Source organism: Pristiophorus japonicus, chromosome 1 (assembly GCF_044704955.1).
Source record: "Pristiophorus japonicus isolate sPriJap1 chromosome 1, sPriJap1.hap1, whole genome shotgun sequence".
Taxonomy (NCBI): domain Eukaryota; kingdom Metazoa; phylum Chordata; class Chondrichthyes; family Pristiophoridae; genus Pristiophorus; species Pristiophorus japonicus.
The window spans coordinates 420263594-420287683 of record NC_091977.1 but is presented as its reverse complement, the minus strand read 5'-3'; the positions used below and the strand labels follow the sequence as shown (position 1 = coordinate 420287683).

Below are 24090 nucleotides of genomic sequence, written 5' to 3'. Positions count from 1 at the left end.
ACTTGCCCTTGCATGTTTAGATTTTTAAATTTTTTGCATCACAAGTTACTGAAAGTGCAAGCTGATAACACCACGACAAGGGAAAGCAGGCATCTGGGATCTCAGTGAACAGTGCAAACAACTGTGTAAATCTTTAACTAATTAAGATTGAAGGATTGTGAAATTAACAGCCCAAGGACCGAGAAGGAAGTGCAAATTAGAGTGGGTGAATTCAATGTCAAATCAGGTACAGAAAAAGGAAAAATTGGATCGATGAGAGAAAACATGGACAAAGTAAAATTTTAAAAGTTTATATTTAAACATTTTTTAATCTCCAATAACAATTAAAACCTGAAGGAATGAGGCTTCACACTTGTAATGGTTAATTTATAGTGCCAGAGAGGTTGACTGGCAGCAATTAACACATCATATCATTAAATGGGTATTCAGACTGCAATGGGACAAGACTCAACTTTGAGGTGAGTTTAGTTCGTGTCTACCACGCAAATACAGCAACTTTGCTATTCAATTCATTTCAACGGTGAGGCAGACAGCGAGATGCCGTTTTTGCAAAGCAGCACATCTCTGAGGGCAACTTTTGGATTTCTGCGTTTAGCCAAGCATCTGCCTTCGCCTGAAATTCCTCTACCATTTACGCATATATATATATAACAGCAAGCAGCAATAGCCTCAGCGTTATAGTGACAGCAAATTATCACCTAATATATCAGTGAAATATCTGAAAGCACTTTTTGAAGTCATGTTTGTAGGTAATAAATGTTCCATTTACAACAATTAGATTTTAAAAAACTATTTTACATGCAAAGTCCCTGCAATTTAAATAAAACATACAAGTTTACATAGTAACTATTATTCACAAAGGTATAATAGCCTTCATAAGAATAATCTATCCACCACTGAGGAATCTAACCTAATGAAGAAAATCATTGGAGCACATCTCTAAAATATTTCTGATTAGAATCAACCTCCTGCACTATGCAGGCGAATCCAAGATTGGTGCAATTTTCAATTATTTTTAACCCAAGGCAGCAACAGAAATAGAAGCGACTAAAAATAGCAGACTACTAACTGCACAGTGTATATCATGTATTTATCTATACGAGATGGAAGTTCTAAACAGGCTAAGTGTGCTCAAAACAAACAAATCCAGAAATATATGGTAATTATCCCAGAGTGTTCAAAAAACAAGGGAGATTCTGGAGCATTAATCTCTATAAGATCGCTTCCAGTCACTTCGGACCTCAGTTTCCTACACTGTTGGAACGAAGCTCAACGCAAGCTCGAGGAACAGCACCTCATCTTTCGTTTAGGCACTTTGCAGCCTTCTGGACTCGACATTGAGTTCAAAAATTTCAGAGCGTAACCGCTGCCAATCTTTGGCTCACTTTCCCCCCCTCGCCCCCCCCCACCCCCCCGTGTTTTTAATCTCCAAGGGCTTGAGGCACAAATGAATTGGAAACAGGCTAATATGGTGCCCATATCCAAAAGGGTGACAAAACGGATACAGGCAACTACTGACCCATTAGTCTTACGTGCATAGAAACATAGAAAATAGGTGCAGGAGTAGGCCATTCGGCCCTTCTTGCCTGCACCGCCATTCAATGAGTTCATGGCTGAACATGCAACTTCAGTACCCACTTCCTGCTTTCACGCCATACCCCTTGATCCCCCTAGTAGTAAGGACTACATCTAACTCCTTTTTGAATATATTTAGTGAATTGGCCTCAACAACTTTCTGTGGTAGAGAACTCCACAGGTTCACCACTCTGGGTGAAGAAGTTTCTCCTCATCTCGGTCCTAAATGGCTTACCCCTTATCCTTAGACTGTGACCCCTGGTTCTGGACTTCCCCAACATTGGGAACATTCTTCCTGCATCTAACCTGTCTAACCCCGTCAGAATTTTAAACGTTTCTATGAGGTCCCCTCTCATTCTTCTGAACTCGTGAATACAAGCCCAGTTGATCCAGTCTTTCTTGATAGGTCAGTCCCGCCATCCCGGGAATCAGTCTGGTGAACCTTCGCTGCGCTCCCTCAATAGCAAGAATGTCCTTCCTCAGGTTAGGAGACCAAAACTATACACAATACTCCAGGTGTGGCCTCACCAAGGCTCTGTACAACTGTAGCAACACCTCCCTGCCCCTGTACTCAAATGCATGCAAAATAATGGCTTTAATCAGGAGTAAACGAGAACCATTTATGCAACTACCTACGTAACAGCAGTGAATTCAGGAGGGGAGAGCCTGCCTGATCAACCTTCTCGACTGCTTTGAGGAAGCCCTATGACGTGGTATACCTTCCAAAAAGGTTTTACGAAAGTTCCACACAAAAGGCTATTAATTAGATTGATGGCTGCAGGGACTCTCGGATGGCTAAGAAACTGTTTGACGGGTAAGAAACAAGACCTAATTTGAAGAGTTGAGTCAGAGTAGAGGGATGGGGTGGGGAAAGTAGTATCGATTGGGATACCTTGGGGTTTGTTCCTGGGGGCCACTCCCATTTCTAATTTAAGTCAATGACCTGGATTCAGAGACGTGATGCAAAATGGTCAAATTTGCAGATGATACTAAACAGAGAGCAGTGGGATCAGAGGTGCCAGCTCAGAAATTACAGAATGAATTGGATAGAATATACAAGTAGTATCCTTAGTATACTTGACATTAAGTATATCCAATCAATGCAGAGCAACAACCAACAAAGCCAACAGGATGTTGAATTACATAGCCAAAAAGTAGAATTATCTAGAATTCAAGTCAAAGGAGGTAATGATTAAATTGTATAGTGCTTTGGTCTGACCATACTTTGAATACTGTGTCCAGAAATGAGAGGCCACAGAGAAGATCCACGTGGCTCGCATGAGTTATGAGAAAAGACTGAATATACTTGGGTTGACTTATTAGCAAGAGTTAGATTTTCAGCTTGAAAGAAGGTGTCTCAGATATACAAGATTGTCAAGGTTATAGAAACATATCCAGTTAATTTGTAGTACAGTATAATACAATATTCGAAAAAAACCCTAACCCTACTTATAGACCAGTTATATTTCCGTTAGTTATGCGATTAGTTGAAAGCACTGAAATACTCTTGGGCCTAATAACATAAGAGTACCCTTTTTTTTTTTTAAATACAACAGTACAATACAACTGTCCCCTGCCAGGCTGGTCAATGAACGCAAGATGCCACTAATTGCTTCTCCAAATAAAAATGTTGATGTCACTTCCCTAACCACCCTCTCTCTCCCTGGTCACTGCCCAAGGCTGAACCAAACCATTTGTAACCTTACTGTTCTATTTGACCTGGAGATTAGCACTGGACCATAAACCCACTCCAAAATTGCCTACGGTCACCTCCGTAACATCATCAGCTCCATCCCTGCCTCAGCTCATCATCTGCTGAAACCCCCATCCATGCCTTTGTTACCGCTGGACTTTTCCATTCCAATGCTCTCCTGGTCAGCCCCCAAGCTTCCACCCTCGATAAATTTGACATCATCTAAAACTCTGCTGCCTATATCCGAACTCACACCAAGTCCATTCACCCATCACCCATGCTCGCAGAGCTACAGTGGCTCCCGGTACAGCAACACCTCAATTTTAAAATCTCTCCATGGTCCCACTCCTCCCTATCTCAGTAACCTCCTCCAGCCCTACAACTCGGAGATCCCGGCACTCCTCCAATACTGGCCTCTTGCACATCCCTGATTTTAAACACTAGCGACAGTGCCTTCAGCTGCCTGGACCCTAAGCTCTGGAATTTCCTTCCTAAGCCTCTCCTCCTTAAAATGCTGATTAAACGTCACCTTTTCGATCAAGTTTTTCATCACCTGTCCTTATATCGCTATGTGGCTCGGTGTCAAATTTCGTGAAGAGCTTGGGGGGGGGGGGGGGGTGTTTACTACATTAAAGGCGTTAGTTGTTTTTTGTGATAAACTAGGCACATGGAAAAAAAAAAAGCTTCAGAATGTACTCTGCGTGGGGAACTTCAATGTCCATCACCAAGAGTGGCTCAGTAGCACCTCTACTGACAGAGCCCTGAAGGACACAGTTGCCAGACTGGGTCTGCGACAGGTGGCAAGAAAATCAACAGGAGGGATAAACCTACTTGACCTCGTCTTCACCAATCTACCTGTTGCAGATGTATCTGTCCATGACAGCATTGGTAGCAGTGACCAATGCGTACAGTCCTCGTCAAGATGAAGTCCCGTCTTCAGCTTCCATCGTGTTGTGTGGTATTACCACCGAGCTAAATGGGATAGATTCAGAAAAGATCTAGCAGCTCAAAACTGGGCATCCATGAGGTGCTGTGGGCAATCAGCAGCAGCATTGTATTCCACCACAATCTGTAACCTCGTGGCCTGGCACATCCCTCACTCTACCATTTCCATCAAGCCAGGCGACCAACCCTGGCTCAATGAGGTTGTAGAAGTGCATTCAAGGAGCAGCACAAGGCATACCTAAAAATGAGATGCTAACCTGGGGAAGCTGCAACACAGAACTACATGCATGCTAAAAAGCAGTAGTATGCTTTAGACAGTGCTACGCAATCCCACAATCAAAGCTCGGCAGTCTTGCAACAAGTCGTGAATGGCGGTGGACCATTAAACAACTAATGGGAAGAGGAGGCTCCATAAATATCCTCATCCTCAATGTTGGTAGAGCCCAGCAAGAGGGCAAAAGACAAGACTGACACGTTTGCAACCATCTTCAGCCCGAAGTTCCATATCGGCCTCCTCCTGAGGTCCCCACCATCACAGAAGTCAGTCTTCAGCCAATTTGATTCACTCCACGTGATATCAAGAAACAGCCGAGTGCACTGGATACATCAAAGGCTATGGGTCCTGACAACATCCTGGCTGTTGTGCTATAGAACTAGCCGTGCCTCTAAACAAGCTGTTCCAGTACATCGACAACACTGGCATTCATCGGACATGTGGAAAATGTTTAAAATTTATTTTACAGGATGTGGGCATCGCTGGCAAGGCTGGCATTTATTGCCCATTCTTAATTGCCCTCGAGAAGGTGGTGGTGAGCCGCCTTTTGAACCGCTGCAGTCATGTGAAGTTACTCCCACAGTGCTGACTTTGTCGCGGCGGTTTGGTACAACAGAGTGGCTTGCTTTGTCCTGGATGGTATCGATCTTCTTGACAGATCTACTGAACTGACTAAAAATTCACTTGCTGGCACAGAGTTGAGCTGCCAAAACTCTTATGCTTGGTAGGGCCTGCTTTCACCAAACAAATAATGATGCACAAATATTTTTGTTTATGTAAATTATGGCCCGAATAAAAATGTTTAAAATTATTTTTCAAAAACTTAAATTTTGATTTTATTTGTTGTATTGAAGGAACTTAATTAAATTTGAAAATGTGAACAATTCATTTTATTGCAGTAGTCCAGGGACTCTGCCAAAGCACCTGGGAGATTATGCTTGAACTGTATAAAACATGAGTTAGGCCATAGCTAGAGTACTGCATGCAGTTCTGGTCACCACATTACAGGAAAGATGTGACTGCACTAGAGAGGGTACAGAGGAGATTTACGAGGATGTTGCCTGGACTGGAGAATTTTAGCTATAAGGAAAGATTGAATAGAATGGGTTTGATTCCTTTGGAACAGAGGAGGCTGAGGGGAAACCTGATTGAGACGTATAAAATTATGAAGGGCCTAGATAAAGTGGATAGGAAGGACCCATTTCCCTTAGCAGAGCGGTCTCCTCATAGATTTGAAATAATTGGTAGGAGGTTTAGAGGGGATTTGAGGGGAATTATTTTCCCTCAGAGGGTGGAGGAGGTCTGGAACTCACTGCCTGAAAGGGTGGTAGAGGCAGAAACCCTCACCACATTTAAAAAGTACTTGGATATGCACTTGGAAGTGCCATAACCTACAGGGTTACGGACCAAGAACTGGAAAGTGGGATAAGCTCGGTCAGCGCAGACATGATGGGCCGAAATGGCCCCCTTCTGTGCTGTAAATTTCTATGATTCTATCAATGGGCCTTCATGCAGGCATATGCCTGGAGACCCAGGACCCAAACTCTCCGTAGCTTTGGAGCCAGGAGGCAAGTTCATAGATCTTTCACGGGTCACAGAGGCATACTCCGGAGGTATGCCTCCAACTGCAAATTCAGGGCCGTTAACTCTTTCTCTCTCTCGAGATACTGCTTGACCTGCTGAGCATTTCCAGCATTTTCTGTTTTTATTTTAGATTTCCAGGATCCGTAGTATTTTGTTTTTGCTCCTTCCCGATTCCTCATTTCTTAGCCCTCCCTCCTATGCTCGAATATTTGCCCTCCACTCAACATTTAACCCCTCAACCTCCCTTTGCAAGATCACTATCCAGCTCTTCCTGATGTAATTGATTCCAACACTTGCTCTTTTTGTAGTTACCTTCACCTGCACTGTTATGACCCTTATCCTGGCACCAACCATTTTCTTATTTCACTCTCAGCTTTAAGTGTTTTCCTGAACCATGACCCTTCACCTTGGTTTCTCAAATTTAAAAAAAAAAGGGCAATAACTTTTAGTGTGGCTAATCCATTTAAAAATAAACTGATCCCAGGTTAGCAAATATTAGTTTCAAACCTCCATTATAAATGGAAATAAACCAAAAAGGCAATATCACTGCCACCAAAAACAGAAGTGCATTTTTGACAGCCTACAACAGAAGGGCTATATGAATCTTACCCAATTACATTTCAATCAAATTCTTTTCTAATAAATCCAAAAAGTAAATTATCGAGAGTTACACCCAAAACTAATAAAAAGCAAAAGAATCTGGTCATATTTTCTTCCAATTACAATTGAAAAATTAACTTCAATAATCAGTTTATTGCAAATGGCAAAGACTCTTCAGCTCAGGAAATGGTCTGTGCATGTAACTGGAATCAGATTTTAAAAACCGCATGACATTACATGGAGACCAAAAGCATAGTTGAACAAAACACGAGTACTTCCAAATTATTTTAACCTTTTAAGTTTAGCATTCAATAATAGTTCTTTAACAACAATCCCGTAAATTCTGTTCCTCCACTTAAAACCCAGTAACATAAGAAATAGGAGGAGTAGGCCATTCAGCCCCTCGAGCCTGCTCCACCATTTAATATGATCATGGCTGATCCGATCATGGACTCAGGTCCACTTCCCTGCCCGCTCTCCATAACCCCTTATTGGTTAAGAAACTGTCCAACTCAGTCTTAAATTTATTCACTGTCCCAGCTTCCAAGGCTCTCTGAGGCTGCGAATTCCACAGATTTACAATCCTCAGACGAAATTTCTCCTCATCTCAGTTTTAAATGGGTGGCTCCTTATTTTATTATGCCCCCTAGTTCTAGTCTCCCCCATCAGTGGAAACATCCTCTCTTGTCAAGCCCTCAATCTTATACATTTCGATAAGATCACCTCTCATTCTTCTGAATTCCAATGAGTAGAGGCCCAACCTACTCAATCTTTCCTCATAAGTCAACCCCCTCATCTCTGAAATCAACCTGGTGAACCTTCTCTGAACTGCCTCCAAAGCAAGTATATCCTTTCGTAAATATGTAAACCAAAACTGCACGCAGTATTCCACGTGTGGCCTCACCAATACCCTGTATAAATGTAGCAAGACTTCCCTGCTTTTATACTCCATCCCCTTTGCAATAAAAGCCAAGATTCCATTGGCCTTCCTGATCACTTGCTGTACCTGCATACTAACCTTTTGTGTTCATGCACAAGTACCCCCAGGTCCCGCTGTACTGCGGCACTTTGCAATCTTTCTCCATTTAAATAATAACTTGCTCTTGGATTTTTTCTGCCAAAGTGCATAACCTCATGACTTAAATTTAAAAATATCCTCTGGTAGAGTTGAAGCTTTGTAGCACAGTAGATTAGAGATGAACTGATTCAAATAAACTGGCTTGAAAAGTATACTTTTCTCATTGTATTTGTACAGTGCCATAAAATTATGCAACTGAAAATGACATTTGTTTCCAGTTAGAAAAACCAAGCACATCTGAAGAAACAAAATCTAGACAATCTCAAAATGTATATACAGGGTACTTGTATTTTTGCTACACTGGCTGCTTACTTGGGGGGGAAATCATTATCTTGTAAAAGCCGGTGCTGGAAGCAACAAGTGCTAATTAAATTGGAATCTAATTTTTTTTTTTTAATTTGTAACCTGCCACACAGTTCAAAGTTTAGATCACTCTCCAACTGAAATGCTGCACTCGAATGACAAGCCACCCATCCTTCCTCAACTAACACATAAAAGTGTACAGAGATTGGGCTAAAAAAAAACTCCAGTTTTGCATTTACTGTAAAAAGTTAGGACTTTGTTTTGAGAGAAAATGATGCAACCAAAGGAAATATATAGATATATGTTGTCAGTGATTAATATGCAGGCATCTCAGTGTGCATTTCAGTACATCACATACCAGTTCTTACAGTGCCATCATCTGATCAAATGGTTGCTTTGCATGATTTTCAACCTTCTACTTTGGTACAAAAATGAAAATCTAAATATTCAAAGTCGTATGCTCATTTCAAATGGATGCATACTTTAAAATGAAAAATATTGAATGCCGACAAATAGAAAATAAGTTTGCAACCCATAGGGCAAGTTATCTAAACACGTTTTAAGAAATTAAAAATGGGATTGTGTTCACTGAACCCATTTCCCCATGTCCCTTATTTAGAGAATTCATTTCCTGGAGTGACTACACCACATCTTGAACCGCTGCAATCTGTGTGATGAAGGTATTCCCACAGTGCTGTTAAGGAGGAAGTTTCAGGATTTTGACCAAGCAACGATGAAGGAACAGTGATATATTTCCAAGTTAGGATGGTGTGTGACTATGAGGGGAACTTGGGTGCCATTTCCATGTGCCTGCTGCCCTCGTCTTTCTAGGTGGTAGAGGTCGCGGATTTGAGAGGGGATGACGATGAAGCCTTGGCGAGTTGCTGCAGTGCATCATGTAGATGGTACAACACTGCAGATATGGTGTGCCAGTGGTTGAAGGAGTTAATATTTAAAGTGGTGGATAGGGTGCCAATCAAGTGGGTTGCTTTGGTGTGGAGCTTCTTGACTACTGGAGCTGCACGCATCCAGGCAAGTGGGGGCTTTGCCATCACAATCCTCACTTGTGCCTTGTGGATGGAAAGGTTTCAAGGAGTCAGGTGGTGAGTCACTTGCCACAGAATACCCAGCCTCTGACCTGCTCTTTTGGCCACAGTATTTATGTGGCTGGTCCAGTTAAGTTTCTTGTCAATGGTGACCCAGGATGTTGATATTGGGGGATTTGGCAATGGTAATCCTGCTGAATGTCAGAGAGGTGGCTAGATTCACTCATGTTGGAGATGGTCATTGCCTGGCACTTGTGTGGTTTTATTGTCACTAAACTGCAGCAACAATTTAACACACTCAATTACATGCATCAGTGCAACTATAAACAAATGCACAATATATTACATGCCACTGCACTCTTAACAATTGCAAATAACCATTGTTCTATGGACAGTGGTTCAGAGGATAAAGAGCTTGATAAGCTATCTCGAAATTTTTCCCAGAGGATAACAAAATGCATTCCACACGGAAATCACATAACACAAAACACTCTGGAGAAAAACTCAAAATCTAAACACACCCATCTGCTTATTTAAAAGTAATGTATTTGATTTTTGAAATGCTAATTTAGCAATCATTTCAGGAAGCAAAAATAGGTATCTTCAACTAAACGTTTTTATTTCCTTATTTTATTTTAACATTTGGGCACGAACACACAGCAGAGAGCGCCAGTGCACTTGTATAGAATTGGCATTGGAATCACAAGCAAACAAAATTCAACAGTGCCAATGTTTTAAGATTACATATCCCTGATTTCCAAGTAAAATTCAAGAATGGGTTCCAAAATAATTGTTGTGCATCTGTAAAGCATGCACTCCCATGTTCCGCCACCAGGGAGCTCATCCCCTGAAGTCCCAAGGGATCCCAGCATCCCTTGGGAGCACTGTGTATGAGCCGGCCCCTAAGGCCTGTTCCTCACTCTGGAGTGTCTTAATAAAGACTGAGGTCACTGTTACTTGAATCTCCCTGTGTGCAGCCTCATCTGTGTTAGGAACACAATAACTGGCGACAATATACAAATCCAATGCAAAGATGCAGCAAACTGTGGGCATCCTGGAGAAGTTGTCGGAGGGTGAGGACTGGGAAGCCTATGCCAAACGGCTCGACCAGTACTTTGTAGCCAGCGAGCTGGACGGAGAAGGAAGCGCTGCAAAAAGGAGAGCGGTCCTCCTCACAGTCTGCGGGGCACCGACCTACAGCCTCGAAGAATCTTCTGGCTCCGGTGAAATCCACAGATAAGTCGTATGAGGAGCTGTGTACACTGGTTCGGAAGCATCTTAACCCAAGGGAGAGCATGCTGATGGCGAGGTATCGGTTCTACACGTGCCAGCGATCTGAAGGTCAGCAAGTGGCGAGCTATGTCGCCGAGCTAAGGCAGCTTGCAGGACAATGTGAATTTGATGGCTACCTGGAGCAAATGCTCAGACTTTTTTGTACTGGGCATTGGCCACGAGATCATCCTACGAAAACATTGGACTGCAGAGACACCGACCCTCAGTAAGGCCATTGCGATAGCACAGGCGTTTATGTCCACCAGTGATAACACCAAACAAATCTCTCAGCACACAAGTGCTAGCAATGTTCACAAATTAACTGGAACGGTGTTTGCGAGCAGAAATGTACAGGGCAAAACCCACGATTCTGCAACTGCCAGCAGTCCTCAGGTGACCTGAATGACTCAGTCCCCAACAAAGGATGAATGCAAGGCAATTCACACCTTGTTGGGGTTGTGGAGGCTTCCATTCAGCCTATTCATGCCGCTTAAGGATATGTTTGCAAGAGCTGTGGAACAATGGGGCACCTCCAACGAGCTTGCAAACGAGCTGCAAGCTCTGCAAAACCTGCTAACTACCACGTGGCAGAGGAAGATCGGTCCATGGTGGATCAAAGCAATTTCGAGCCTGAGAGAGAGGACGCAGATGCTGAAGTACACGGGGTGCACACATTTGCGACGAAATGTCCACCTATAATGCTAAACGTAAAATTGAATGGCTTACCTGTAGCCATTGAACTGGACACTGGCAGGAGCCAATCCATCATGAGTAAAAAGATGTTTGAGAGACTGTGGTGCAACACAGCATTTAGACCAGCCCTGAGCCCCAACCACACGAAACTGAGAACGTACACCAAAGAGCTCATCGCTGTCCTGGGCAGCGCCATGGTCAAGGTCACCTACAAGGGCACGGTGCACGAACTGCCACTCTGGATTGTCCTGGGCGATGGCCCCACACTGCTTGCAAGAAGCTGGCTAGGCAAAATCCGCTGGAACTGGGATGACATCCGAGCGCTATCACATGTCGATGAGGCCTCATGTACTCAGGTTCTTAACAAATTTCCTTCTCTTTTTGAGCCAGGCATTGGAAACTTTTCCGGGGCAAAGGTGCGGATCCACTTGGTCCCAGAGGCATGACCCATTCACTACAAGGTGCGAGCGGTACCTCACATGATGAGGGAGAGTGTGGAAATCGAGCTGGACAGGCTGCAACACGAGGGCATCATCTCTCCAGTAGAATTTATCGAGTGGGCCAGCCAGATTGTTCCAGTACTCAATAGTGATGGCACGGTCAGGATGTCCGGCGATTGTAAAGTAACAATCATTTCTCGCTACAGGACCAATACCCACTATCTAAGGCAGACGACCTATTTGCGACGCTGGCTGGAGGCAAGACGTTCATCAAGCTCGACCTGACTTCGGCCGACATGATGTAGGAGCTGGAGAAGTCTTCGAAGGGCCTCACCTGCATCAACACGCACAAGGGACTGTTCATCTACAACAGATGCTCATTTGGAATTCGGTTGGCTGCAGCGATCTTCCAGAGAAACATGGAGAGCCTACTCAAGTCGGTACCACACACTGTGGTCTTTCAGGACAACATATTGGTCACAGGTCAGGAAACTGCCGAGCACCTACAAAACCTGGAGGAGGTCCTCCAGCGATTGGATTGCATAGGGCTGCGGCTGACAGGTCAAAATGCGTCTTCATGGCAACAGAAGTGGAGTTTTTGGGGAGAAAGATCGTGGCGGACGGCATTCGGCCCACAGACGCCAAGACAGACACGATCAGGAACGCGCCCAGGCTACAGAACGTCACGGAGCTGCGGTCGTTCCTGGGACTCCAACTATTTTGGTAACTTCCTACCGGGGTTAAGCACCTTTTAGAGCCCCTACATGTGTTATTGCGCAACGGTGAGAACTGGGTATGGGGGGAAAAAAAAAGTAATTGCTTTTGAGAAAGCCAGAAACATTTTATGCTCCAACAAGCTGCTTGTATTGTACAACCCGTGTAAAAGACTTGTGCTAGCATGTGACGCGTCGTCGTACGGAGTCGGGTGTGTATTACAACAAGCTAACGTTGCGGGGAAGTTGCAACCTGTCGCCTATGCTTCCATGAACTTGTTTAAGGCCAAGAGGGCCTACAGCATGATTGAGAAAGGCATCAGCGTGTGTGTTCGGGGTAAAGAAAATGCATCAGTAGGTGTTTGGCCTCAAATTTGAGCTGGAAACCGATCACAAGCCCCTCACATCCCTGTTCGCTGAAAACAAGGGGATAAATACAAAGGTGGGCACTCACGCTATCAGCGTATAACGATACCATCTGCCACAGGCCAAGCACCGAGAACTGTGCGGATGCTCTCAGTCGGCTACCATTGCCCACCACGGGGGTGGAAATGACGCAGCCCGCAGACTTCTTGATGGTCATGGAAGCGTTTGAAAATGATAAATCACCTGTCACGACCCACCAGATTAGGACTTGGACCAGCCAAGATCCTCTGCTGTCCCTAGTAAAAAAAAACTGTGTACTGCATGGGAGCTGGGCCAGCATCCCTGTTGAAATGCAAGAGCCAATCAAGCCGTTCCAGCGGCGAAAGGACGAGCTGTCCATTCAGGCACACTGCCTGTTGTGGGGTAACCGCGTAGTGCTACCAAAAAAGGGCAGGAAAACGTTCATCTCAGATCGCCACAGCACACACCCAGGTACAGTAATGATGAAAGCGATAGCCAGATCCCACGTGTGGTGGCCCAGTATCGACTCTGACTTAGAGTCCTGTGTACGGCAATACAGCGTATGTGCTCAGTTGAGAAACGCGCCCAGAGAGGCACCACTAAGTTTGTGGTTCTGGCCCTCCAGACCATGGTCGAGGATCCATGTCGACTATGCGGGCCCGTTTCTTGGTAAAATGTTCCTGGTGATGGTGGATGCTTTTTCAAAATGGATTGAATGTGAAATAATGTCGGCAAGCACCGCCACCGCCACCATTGAAAGCCTGAGGGCCATGTTTGCCACCCACGGCCTGCCTGACATACTGGTCAGTGACAACGGGCCATGTTTCACCAGTGCCGAATTTAAAGAATTCATGACCCGCAATGGGATCAAACATGTCACCTCAGCCCCGTTTAAACCAGCCTCCAATGGGCAGGCAGAGCGGGCAGTACAAACCATCAAACAGAGCCTTAAACGAGTCACAGAAGGCTCACTCCAAACCCACCTGTCCCGAGTACTGCTCAGCTACCGCACAAGACCCCACTCACTCACAGGGGTGCCCCCGGCTGAGCTACTCATGAAAAGGACACTTAAAACCAGACTCTCGCTGGTTCACCCTAACCTGTATGATCAGGTAGAGAGCAGGGCGGCAGCAACAAAATGTAAACGATGGTCACGCCACTGTGTCACGGGAAATTGATCTGAATGACCCTGTGTATGTGCTAAACTATGGACATGGTTCCAAGTGGAGCGCGGGCACGGTGATAGCTAAAGAAGGGAATAGGGTGTTTGTAGTCAAACTAGACAATGGCCAAATTTGCAGAAAGCACCTGGACCAAACGAGGCTGCGGTTCACAGACTGCCCCGAACAACCCACAGCAGACACCACCTTTTGCGAGCCCACAACACACACCCAAAGGATCAACGACATCACGCCAGACCAGGAAATCGAACCCATCACGCTCAACAGCCCAGCAAGGCCAGGCTCACCTAGCAGCCCTGCAGGGCCAACAACACGCCAGCTCAACGAGGGCACAGCCAACACACCAGAACAGAAATTTGTATCGAGGCAGTCCACCAGGGAAAGAAAGGCTCTCGACCGCTCACCTTGTAAATAGTTTTCACTTTGACTTTGGCAGGGGCTGGGGGGTGATATGCACTCCCATGTTCCGCCACCAGCGAGCTCATCCCCTGAAGTCCCAAGGGATCCTAGCATCCCTTGGGAGCACTGTATATAAGCCGGGCCCTAAGGCCTGTTCCTCACTCTGGAATGTCTTATTAAAAACTGAGGTCACTGTTATTTTAACCTCCCTGTGTGCAGCCTCATGTGTGTTAGGAACACAATAATAATGATAATTGTAATAACAGCATAAATAACTACATAAATATACTCACCGCTTTCCTGGATGAGTGCAGCTCCAACAACACAAGCGCGACACCATCCAGGACAAAGCTCAATTGGTACCTGATCTATCAGCTTAAACATTCACTCCCTCAACCCACCGGTGCACCGTGGCTACAGCGTGTACCATCTACAGGATGCACTGCAGCAACTCGCCAAGGCTTCTCCGGCAGCACTTCCCAATGAGGCAACCTGTACCACCTAGAAGGACAAGGGCAGCAGGCACATGGGATCACGGAACACCATCACCTCTAAGTTACACACCATCCTGACTTGAAAATATATCGCCAATCCTTCATTGTCGCTGGGTTAAAATCCTGCAACTCCCGCCCTAACAGCACTGTTACGCGAGTACCTTCACCACATGGACTGCAGTGGTTCAAGAAGGTGGTTCACCACCACCTGCAATGGCAATTAGGGATGGGCAATAAATGCTGGCCTTGCCAGTGACCCCCACATCCCATGAATGATTTTTTTTAAATAAGGGAGATGGGGAACAATTTAGAGGTAGCTTATAAAGCTCTTTAAACCGTTCCAAGAACTGGAGCATCGGTTACAGATACCACAGTGCTTTCAGGAGAGAAAACACCAATATTCAATTTAGTAAAATGGATGTTCATAGTACTGGAGGTCTACCATTTACCTGCAGCTCTATTTATAAATTGAATTCCACTGCTCCCACAAGTCTCCAAGAAAATTGAAATTACTTATCTCCATAACCAAAGATATTTCACTTAAAAATGATTCTAAACTAAAGTCTCTCAGTCCTGCAAATAAAAAGTTTTTTTTTTTTTGCAGTGACAGACTGGTAATTGCGACTTCATTTCCAGAATGTCTGACAAAGCTTTCCCCCTCAAACATGATTAAACTTACTTCAATCTGACTTGCAAGTTGTTTGCAAGTTCCTGCTTAGCAGTGGTACATTTCTGTTTAATATCCAGCAGCTTCTTGTGGTTTGTTAACATAATCATTAACTGATTTGCATGACTCAGACATAAATCAGGAAGAACAGATGGGTCTTTCAGGTTTTCAGCTCTCTTCTGATTAGCTAAAAATCCCTGTTGGTATAAAACCAGGCATTAATTATGCAAAACTCCTATCCACAAGTTACATGTAAGCAGTACAAAAACATTTCAGAACACTGTGGGGTTTACATAATAATGCCTGCAATGCACTGCTCATAGGATCACGATTCACATGGCTTATGGAACTCAAAATTTGCATGAGGTACCACTCTCAGACACAATATATTCTATTTATAAAACATATTTGTTTCCTTGAACAACTTAATTTTTTTTTAAACGTAGTTTTTGGCTGACTTTGGGTAGATTTCCAAGCACTCGTGTAGTAAGAGACTGTAAAGAAACACACTTCGTGATGTTTATGTGAAGTGGACCACAGTCAACACGAAACTGTCAAATGCAGCGTCAAAAACAAATTTAAATCGGATGCATATGGAAAAGGGTGGTTTGTGAAAAATTGCCGACTCCAGTTTAAAGTGGCACGAAGAGGCAGAAACCAAACCACCTGCACGTCACTGGTACATCATGAAATGTATAACCCAAAAAATCCTTTGATTAAACTCTTATCCAAGTCCAAGAAATTAAAGACAACCATTTTTATTTACCTGAAAAATCAAAGTGAAGGGACATCATGCAAAGACAATATCAAGGTTGAAAAGTGATGGAGAGAGAAATTGGAGTTGATTGGGCCTATACTCTGGTGTTTAGAAAAATTAAGAGGTGACCTCATTGAAACACAAGATTCTGAGGGGGATTGACAGGGCAGATGCCGAGAGATTGTTTCCCCTGGCTGAAGAGTCGAGAACTCGGGGGCATAGGCTCAGGATAAGGGGTCGACCATTTAAGACCAAGATGAGGAGGAATTTCTTAACTCAGGGTTGTGAATCTTTGGAATTCTCTACCCCAAAGGGCTGTGGATGCTGAAACATTGAGTATATTCAAGGCTGAGATGGATAGATTTTTGGACTCAAGGGGAATCGAGGGATATGGAGATCAGACAGGAAAGTGGAGTTTAGGTCAAAGATCAGCCATGATCTTACTGAATGACAGAGCAGGCTTGAGGGGCCGTATGGCCTACTCCAACTCCTAATTTTTATGTTCTTGCAAGTGATTAGGGGCAGTGATTAGATGAGATCAAGGACTGGATTTTGTTCTCTGGTGGATATTCTGGGTTTGGGCTCATTTTTTTGTTATTGTTGGCAGGCTCTTATCCGTATTTGTGGAAGTGTCTGGTCACCTGCCTTGGGCTGAGTGCAGGGGGAGGAAATGGTTCCAGTATTTAGAACACAAGAACTAAGAGCAGGAGTAGGTCATTCGACCTTTCAAGCCTGCTCCGCCATTAAATATCATGACTGATCTTCTACCTCAACCCCACCTTCCCCGTACAATCCCCCTATCCCTTGATTCCGTTAGTATCCAAAAATCTATATCGGTTTTGAATAATGATCACCCACAGCCCTCTCAAGTAGAGAATTCCAAAGAATCACAACTCGGAGCGAAAAATTTTTTCCTCAGTATTAAAAGTGCTAAAAAAAAACCTTATTCTGAGACTGCGACCCCTAGTTCTAGACTCCCCAGCCTGGCAAAACATCCTCCCTGCATCCACTGTGTCAAACCCTTTAATAATTTATATGTTTCAATTAGATCACACCTCATTCTTCAAAACTCTAGGGAATATAAGTCTGGTCTACTCACTCCTCATAGGACAATCACCTCAGTCTAGTGAATCTTCATTGCACTCCCTCCAAGGCAAGTATATCCTTTCCTTAAGTAAGACGACCAAAACTATACACCGCACTCCAGGTGTGGTCTGATCAATACCTTATAAACTGCACTTAAGACTTCTTTACTCTTATACTCCAATCCATTTGTAATAAAGGCCAACATACCATTTACTTTCCTAATTGCTTGCTGTACCTGCATGATAACTTTGTGCTTCATCTGCAAGGACACCCAGGACCCACTGAATATCAACAGTTCCCAATCTCTCACCATTTAACAAATATTCAACTTTTCTATTTTTTCCTAGCAAAGCGAATAACTTCACATTTCATTCCATCTGCCATGTTCTTGCCTACTCACTAACCTGTCTATATCGCTTTGCAGCCTCTGTGTCCTCCCCACAACTTACTTTCCCACCGAGCTTTGTATCCCAATAAGGGAACGTTAGCATGGTGGTTATGTTACTGGACTAGCAATTCAGAGACCTGGACTAATAATCCGGCGATGAGAGTCCAAATCCCACCTCGGCAGCTATGGAATTAGAATTCACTTAATTAAATAAATCTGCAATAAAAAAGCTACCATTCGTAATGGTGACCATGAAACTATCATTTTGTCGTAAAAACTCATCTAGTTCACTAATGTCCTTTAGGGAAGGAGATCTGCAGTACTTACCTGGTCTGGCCTATATGTGACTCCAGACCCACAGCAATGTGGTTCACTCTTAACTGCCCTCTGAAATGGCCTCGCAAGCCAGCCACTCAGTAGTAACAAACCGCTACAAGAATCAATAAGAATAAAACCCGATGGAACACCTGGCATCGACCTTGGCACGGGCTTCGGACACGGTAATGGCACACCCAGCCCAGTTGACGTTGCAAAGTCTTCCTCACCAACATCTGGGACTTGTGCCAAAATTAGGAGAGCTGTCCCACAGCAACAGCCTGACAGTCATACTATCAGAATCATACATTTCAGCCAATATCCATCACCATCCCTCTCCTGCCGGTGAGACAGGACAGATCCACCAGAGGTGGCAGCATGGTCGGGAGGGAGTCCTCAACATTGATTCCGGACCCCATGAAGTTTCCTGGCTTCAGATCAAACATGGGCAAGAAAACCTCTTGATGATTACCACCTCCCGCCTTCCCTCAACAGATTAATCAGCATTCCTCCATGTTGAACACCACTTGGAAGAAGCACTGAGTGTATCAAGGGCACAAAATGTACTCTGGGTGTGGGACTTCAATGTCCATCACCAAGAGTGGTTCAGTTGCACTGACTGAGCTGGCAAATTCCTCAAGGACATATCTGCCAGACTGGGCTTGCAGCAGGTGGTGAGAGAACCATCACAAGGGAAAAAGCTACTTGACCTTGACCTCACCAATCTACCCGTTGCAAATGTATCTGTCCATGATTGTATTGGTAGCAGTGATCACCACACAGTCCTTGTGAAGGTGAAGTCCCGTCTTCACACAGAGGACACCCTCCAGTATCAAGCCAGGTGACCAACCCTGGTTCAATGAGTATAGAAGACAATGCAAGGAGCAGCACCAGGCGTGCCTAAAAATGAGGTGCCAACGGATCAGATCAAAGCTCTGCAGTCCTGCCACATCCAGTCATGAATGATGGCGGACAATTAAACAACTGACTGGAGGAAGAGGCTCCATGAACATCCCCATCCTCAATGATAGCAGAGCCAAGCACGCAAGTGCAAAAGACAAGCCTGAAGCGTTTGCAACCATCTTCAGCCAGAAGTGCAGAACTGATGATCAATCTTGGCCTCGTCCCGAGGTTCCCACCATTGCATAAGCCAGTCTTCAACCAATTCGATTCACTCCACGTGATAGCAAGGAATGGCTGAGCTAACTGGATACAGCAAAGGCTATGGGCCCCGACAATATTCCCAGCTGTCGTGCAGAAGACTTGTGCTCCAGAACTAGCCGCGTCTCCAGCCAAACTGTTCCAGTACTGCTACAACACTGGTATCTACCCGACAAGCTGGAAAACTGCTCAGGTATGTCCTGTTCACAAAAAACAGGACACATTCAAAATCCAGCCAATTACCATCCCATCAGTCTACTCTCAATCATCAGCAAAGTGATGGGAGGTGTTTTTGACAGTGCTATCAAGTGGCACTTACTCATCAATAACTTGCTCACCTGTGCTCAGGTGGGTTTCGCCAGGACCACTCGGCTCCAGACCTTGGTCCAAACACGGATAGAAGAGCTGAATTCCAGCCGTGAAGAGAGAGAGTGACAGCTCTTGGCTGATGAAGTTGAGACTCAAAATCACACTATAAAAAAACTATAAAATCAACAGAAATGACATTCCCTTTTATCAGTTAGTGAAAATAAATTTCAATACCACCACTTGCTAAACTGCAACATAATTTCAGTATCCATCAAATTCAGCAGCTTGATCGCAGAAGCGGGCACTCTTTCCTCTCCCCACCAAGGCTACTGAAACAAAGCAATACTGCAATCAACCAATCTCACCCCTTCAACATCCCCCCCCCGCATTGGTCCTCATGAAGTCATGTCTCACAATCATCAAACAAGTTAGAAGGCCACTTAAGAATGGACAAGACGGGATAGTAGTGAGAAAGGACATGTGTGAAATCTAAATAAATAATAAAACTGTAACATCAGACACCCATGTGCATACCCTTGTGCAACTACAAAGCCTTACTCTTCCTTTTTCTACTACTCCCATGTGGAAACCCCTGTGGTTTTCACAGGAGGTAGAGGCAGGCTGCTGAGATCCTGCTCTGACTGGTGAGATGCCCTTGGCCGACATCCTCTGCATTTGAGCTCGAGGGCTCTGCCAAAAATTACTCCACCTGCACGTGTGCATAGGCAGACTCAGTCATCGGGAGACCAGACAGCATGTGTGCTACTGACAGAGATCGACTGTGGGCGACAAGTCAAAGCGCTTTGAGCGGAGTCCCATTTTCATGTCCCCTTTCTCGCCATAATCCCTCTCATGGCTCAGCCACACTTCACTGCTACCACTGTGCTGAAGAACACTGGTACAGATCAGTGCAGCCCTGCAAGGCCAACATGAAGATATCAGTAAACGTATTTAAAGTTGCAGACATGTTGGAATCTGCATGGTCATGGTCGAGGTCAAGGCGTACACAGACTCATTTGATTGGCGTGTATGACTGCCCATTTTGCTGGCTACTCGATCCATGGAACAACGCATCTGCTCAGTGGCCTGTGACATTACCTCCCTCATGCTTAAGGTGGACTCCTTCAATCTCTCTGTAATCATGTGAATTCCATTTCAATGGCCTGTCAATGTCAGCACATTGTCTGCTGCTGTTCAATGATTCTCCTCTTCAACGGCCCCGATGTACAGCATCTGTATCCAACAGAGCAGAGCTTGGAGGGGCTGCGCCCTCAGATGTGGAATCTCTACTGCTGCCTCTGTTAACACCAACTGCATCTTGCTCACTTGTGAAGTGAGAGTCAACAGATGAAAATCCAACTATGTGCCTTACTGGTCTCACCGAAGTGAGAGTATCTGAGCTGGTCTGCATGATTGCTGTGATGATGCACCCTCAGAAGAACTCAGCTCCTCCGAGGAATAGTCGTCAGTGACCTCCACTGACTACTGCTGCACGCATGAAGACCCCGTGGGAATAAAAGACATGAATTGGTCCTATTAAGAAAGGAAAATGTTGCATGTTAGTGAAGTTGATCATATTTCACTCCCTGTTGAAAACAAGTCAACATGACTGAGTGCCATAGGATCTGTGGGTCGCTAATATTTGTGTCACCAGGTAGCTGGGAGCTCCCTGTCTCCCCATCTCCAATGGCAAGGAATGCTGAAGCTCCACTAATTTCCAATGCCTGCTCCTCTGCGCTTCTTAGCTGAGATGATTGGCAGGCCCTCTCCCTCTCCCTGGTGTTCTGTGCTCTCTGCTCCTGTGAGAAAAAGAAGAGACGTACAAATGAGTGTAATGGCATATGTTCATCCGATGGATGGAGTGCATTTGATGAGGGTGACTAAGAGGGAGAGGCATGACATTGCACAGGGATGAGAACGAATGGCAGCGCTGGGTGGATAGATTGGGATGTGAGGAAATGCAAAGAAAGAGGATGGGTGTATCTGCAAGGTATGTGGGTGTGAGGAGTGATGTGCTGGAGTAGGCTTGACAAGGCAGAGTGAGGGGTTGGGGTCATGCACACATCAGGATGCAGGTGAATGTGCTACTGTACTCACCTTTCTTGACCCACTTGGGTCATTAAAGCGCTGTCTCTGCACGGAATCTAGGTGCATAGGACCACACTCCTGCTGCGGACCTCTTCTGCTCCCTCCAACCACACCTTTTTGGACACCGCTGCAGGTTTCTTCATGCTGATGGTGGGGAAGAGTATCCTTGACTACTCACAGCCCCCAGCAGCACATCCAGGGACACGTCACTAAAACTAGGTGCAGCCTTCGCCTGTTTGGACTCTATTCTGGCACTTCCTTCTCCTTGGTTCCCAACTCCAAACTCCTTCAAATTGCATGTTGGAAGTGTCCCTTTAAGTACTGGAGTTACTATCACGTCACGCAGGTCCCCATCACGCCCAGTTGATGATTGGACGGGAAACTCAGAAGTAAAATTATGGAGGTGGATGAGTTAAAAGCCACTGACAGACGCACTAGTCTTACTTCCGGGTTTCCCACACGCTATCGGAACCCTCCGCTCCCAATGTGTCTCGGAATTAAAATTGGGGTTATAATGTTTCTATACATTACACAGTCCTAGTTAGGAATGTGATCTGACAGAAATATATTTCAGTTAAAACTACATCAATAAATATCTCCGGCTTCACAACAACATCTTAATCTCTTCGTGCTTACAAGTCTGAAGCACACCACACAGTGAGTTATCTAGTATTAGCCTACATTTTTTGTGATGGAGATTTACCTGAGCTAATTCTTTTTGTTCATTCACCAGTCTGTTACAGCTGGCTATCATTTGATCGAGGGCATACAGTCGGTCCTCAAGTCCCTTAATCGCCTTCATGTTCTGATTATCAAGTTTGGCAATTGTTTCACGGCACTCTGTCAAAAAAGGCTGAAGAATTTCTGGATCAAGCTGAAAAGGAAAAAAATATATAATATTTAAATTACTGTACAAAAATGGTCAATGATATTTTTCTTACACCCTCTACTTCTCGCACAATAAATTGTATTTAACTCGTCAGCAATTGATGAATGGTTTTGATTAGGTTAATGCTTTACATTGCTCTACAAATCTGCTATAAAGTGAGAATCCCGGACAGCTATGAAAAACAAATATTGGAAAACATGATTTTCACACCCATACCCCATTGATAGCATGTTCAAATATATACATTAGTCCATTTCAGGTTTAGCTTGGGCAAATTGCTGGAACTGTTCCCCTTTTGAACACCACCATCTCAAATTATTTTTCTATTCCTTAAGAATAATGACTAAATTTACTGTTGGGTATTACAAATAAATGTGGTCATTCTTAGTCGGCATAAGTAGCTTCGTGGAATGCATCACACTAGAAACCAGAAGAGGGGAATCCAATCCTTGTAAATTTGAACTCTAATAGTTTAAAACTGACAATGAAAAACGTTTCAATTTCATAAAGGACTATGACATTTTAAACTTCAAATTTAAAATAATAAATCAATGAATGAAAAATGGTGCCTTCATTTATTTTCAAAAACCTGAATCAGTCATATGAATTGAAGAGGTTGAATTTCATTTTATATCTCCCATCATAACTTGAACTAAAGTCTCCAATTTGTAATCTTAGAAACACTTACTCGGTTCATTGAATCAAAGCATTTTCTGACCAGTGATTCCACATCATTTGGTCTATCTTGTACATTAATCCAGTCCAGTAAGGAGACATTAAAGAAAACTTGGTCATCCATTTCTTCATTAAATTCATCTTCCACTGCAGTCTTCTGAGTTCTCTCTTCACTGGACTCATTGTTACGTTCTTCCTGCTGAATAACACTACTCTGTACAGAATGTTCAAATGATATAGAACAAGAGGGTGATTTCCTGTTAACTGCAGGTTTAACAGAACCAAGTACTGAATTGCTGGACCTTTCATCCTCAGTCTCTTCTTCTGAATTTCCTTTTTCTGAAGGTAATTTTAGTCTTTCCTGACATTCGCGGTAACTGTGTCTGGTCAGGCACTCCAACAGTGGTATCTTTGCCATTACTGAGACTGCTGTGCCTAGGCTTAATTTAGAATATAAAATAATGCATTAGTACAATCTAAAGTCCATCACCAAACAGCTTGGAACATTTATAATTTTCCTTTTCCTGGTGACAAAGATTCAGCATTCAATCACCAGTGATAATGGGCTCTGAAAGCAGATGTGCCAATTCTTCTGTCCTCTCACAAATGCAAGACCAAAGTTTCAGCAAAGCTGTGCAAGACAATCTGCTGGACCAGAATTTCGCTTTGCTTGTGGAGAACATGCTTGAGGAAAGAATGCAAGCAGAAGTACACCAATAGTAGTTGTACAAATGCCATACCTGTATGGGTTTCTGTACTTTTATTTTGAAGAATTAAAAAAGGAGTGATGCTAACTGTAACTTTGAACAAATACATTTCCGTAAATGTCAGTTTTTGTTTGAAAACTGATCTAAACAAAAACTGATCTTTAAAAACCATTTTAGCTCTAATTACATCAAGCTCTCTTTACAAAATATTTAATCCCATTAGGAACAATTGTATAACAAACTGCAATATTGAAATGCAAACAAATAATCTTACGCAGTTCCTCGAAGCGAGGATGACTTGCTTCCACACCAAAAAGGGATGAGTTCACAGGTATTTCAATGAAGGACCCAATATCCCAGATCCCGAACTA

General features: G+C 44.1%; 1 protein-coding gene across 5 annotated transcripts in view; it reads right to left on the bottom strand.

The window, feature by feature from the left end:
• Positions 1-24090, bottom strand: part of rb1cc1 (RB1-inducible coiled-coil 1) — a 251120-nt gene that overhangs the window by 154679 nt on the left and 72351 nt on the right. For all 5 annotated transcript variants that reach the window (XM_070892346.1, XM_070892352.1, XM_070892360.1 and 2 more), the window contains 3 exons: positions 23026-23452; positions 22152-22322; positions 15357-15541 (listed from right to left, as the gene is read on the bottom strand). In XM_070892346.1, the coding sequence (XP_070748447.1) occupies positions 15357-15541; positions 22152-22322; positions 23026-23452 (783 nt within the window). The remainder of the gene's footprint in view (positions 1-15356; positions 15542-22151; positions 22323-23025; positions 23453-24090) is intronic.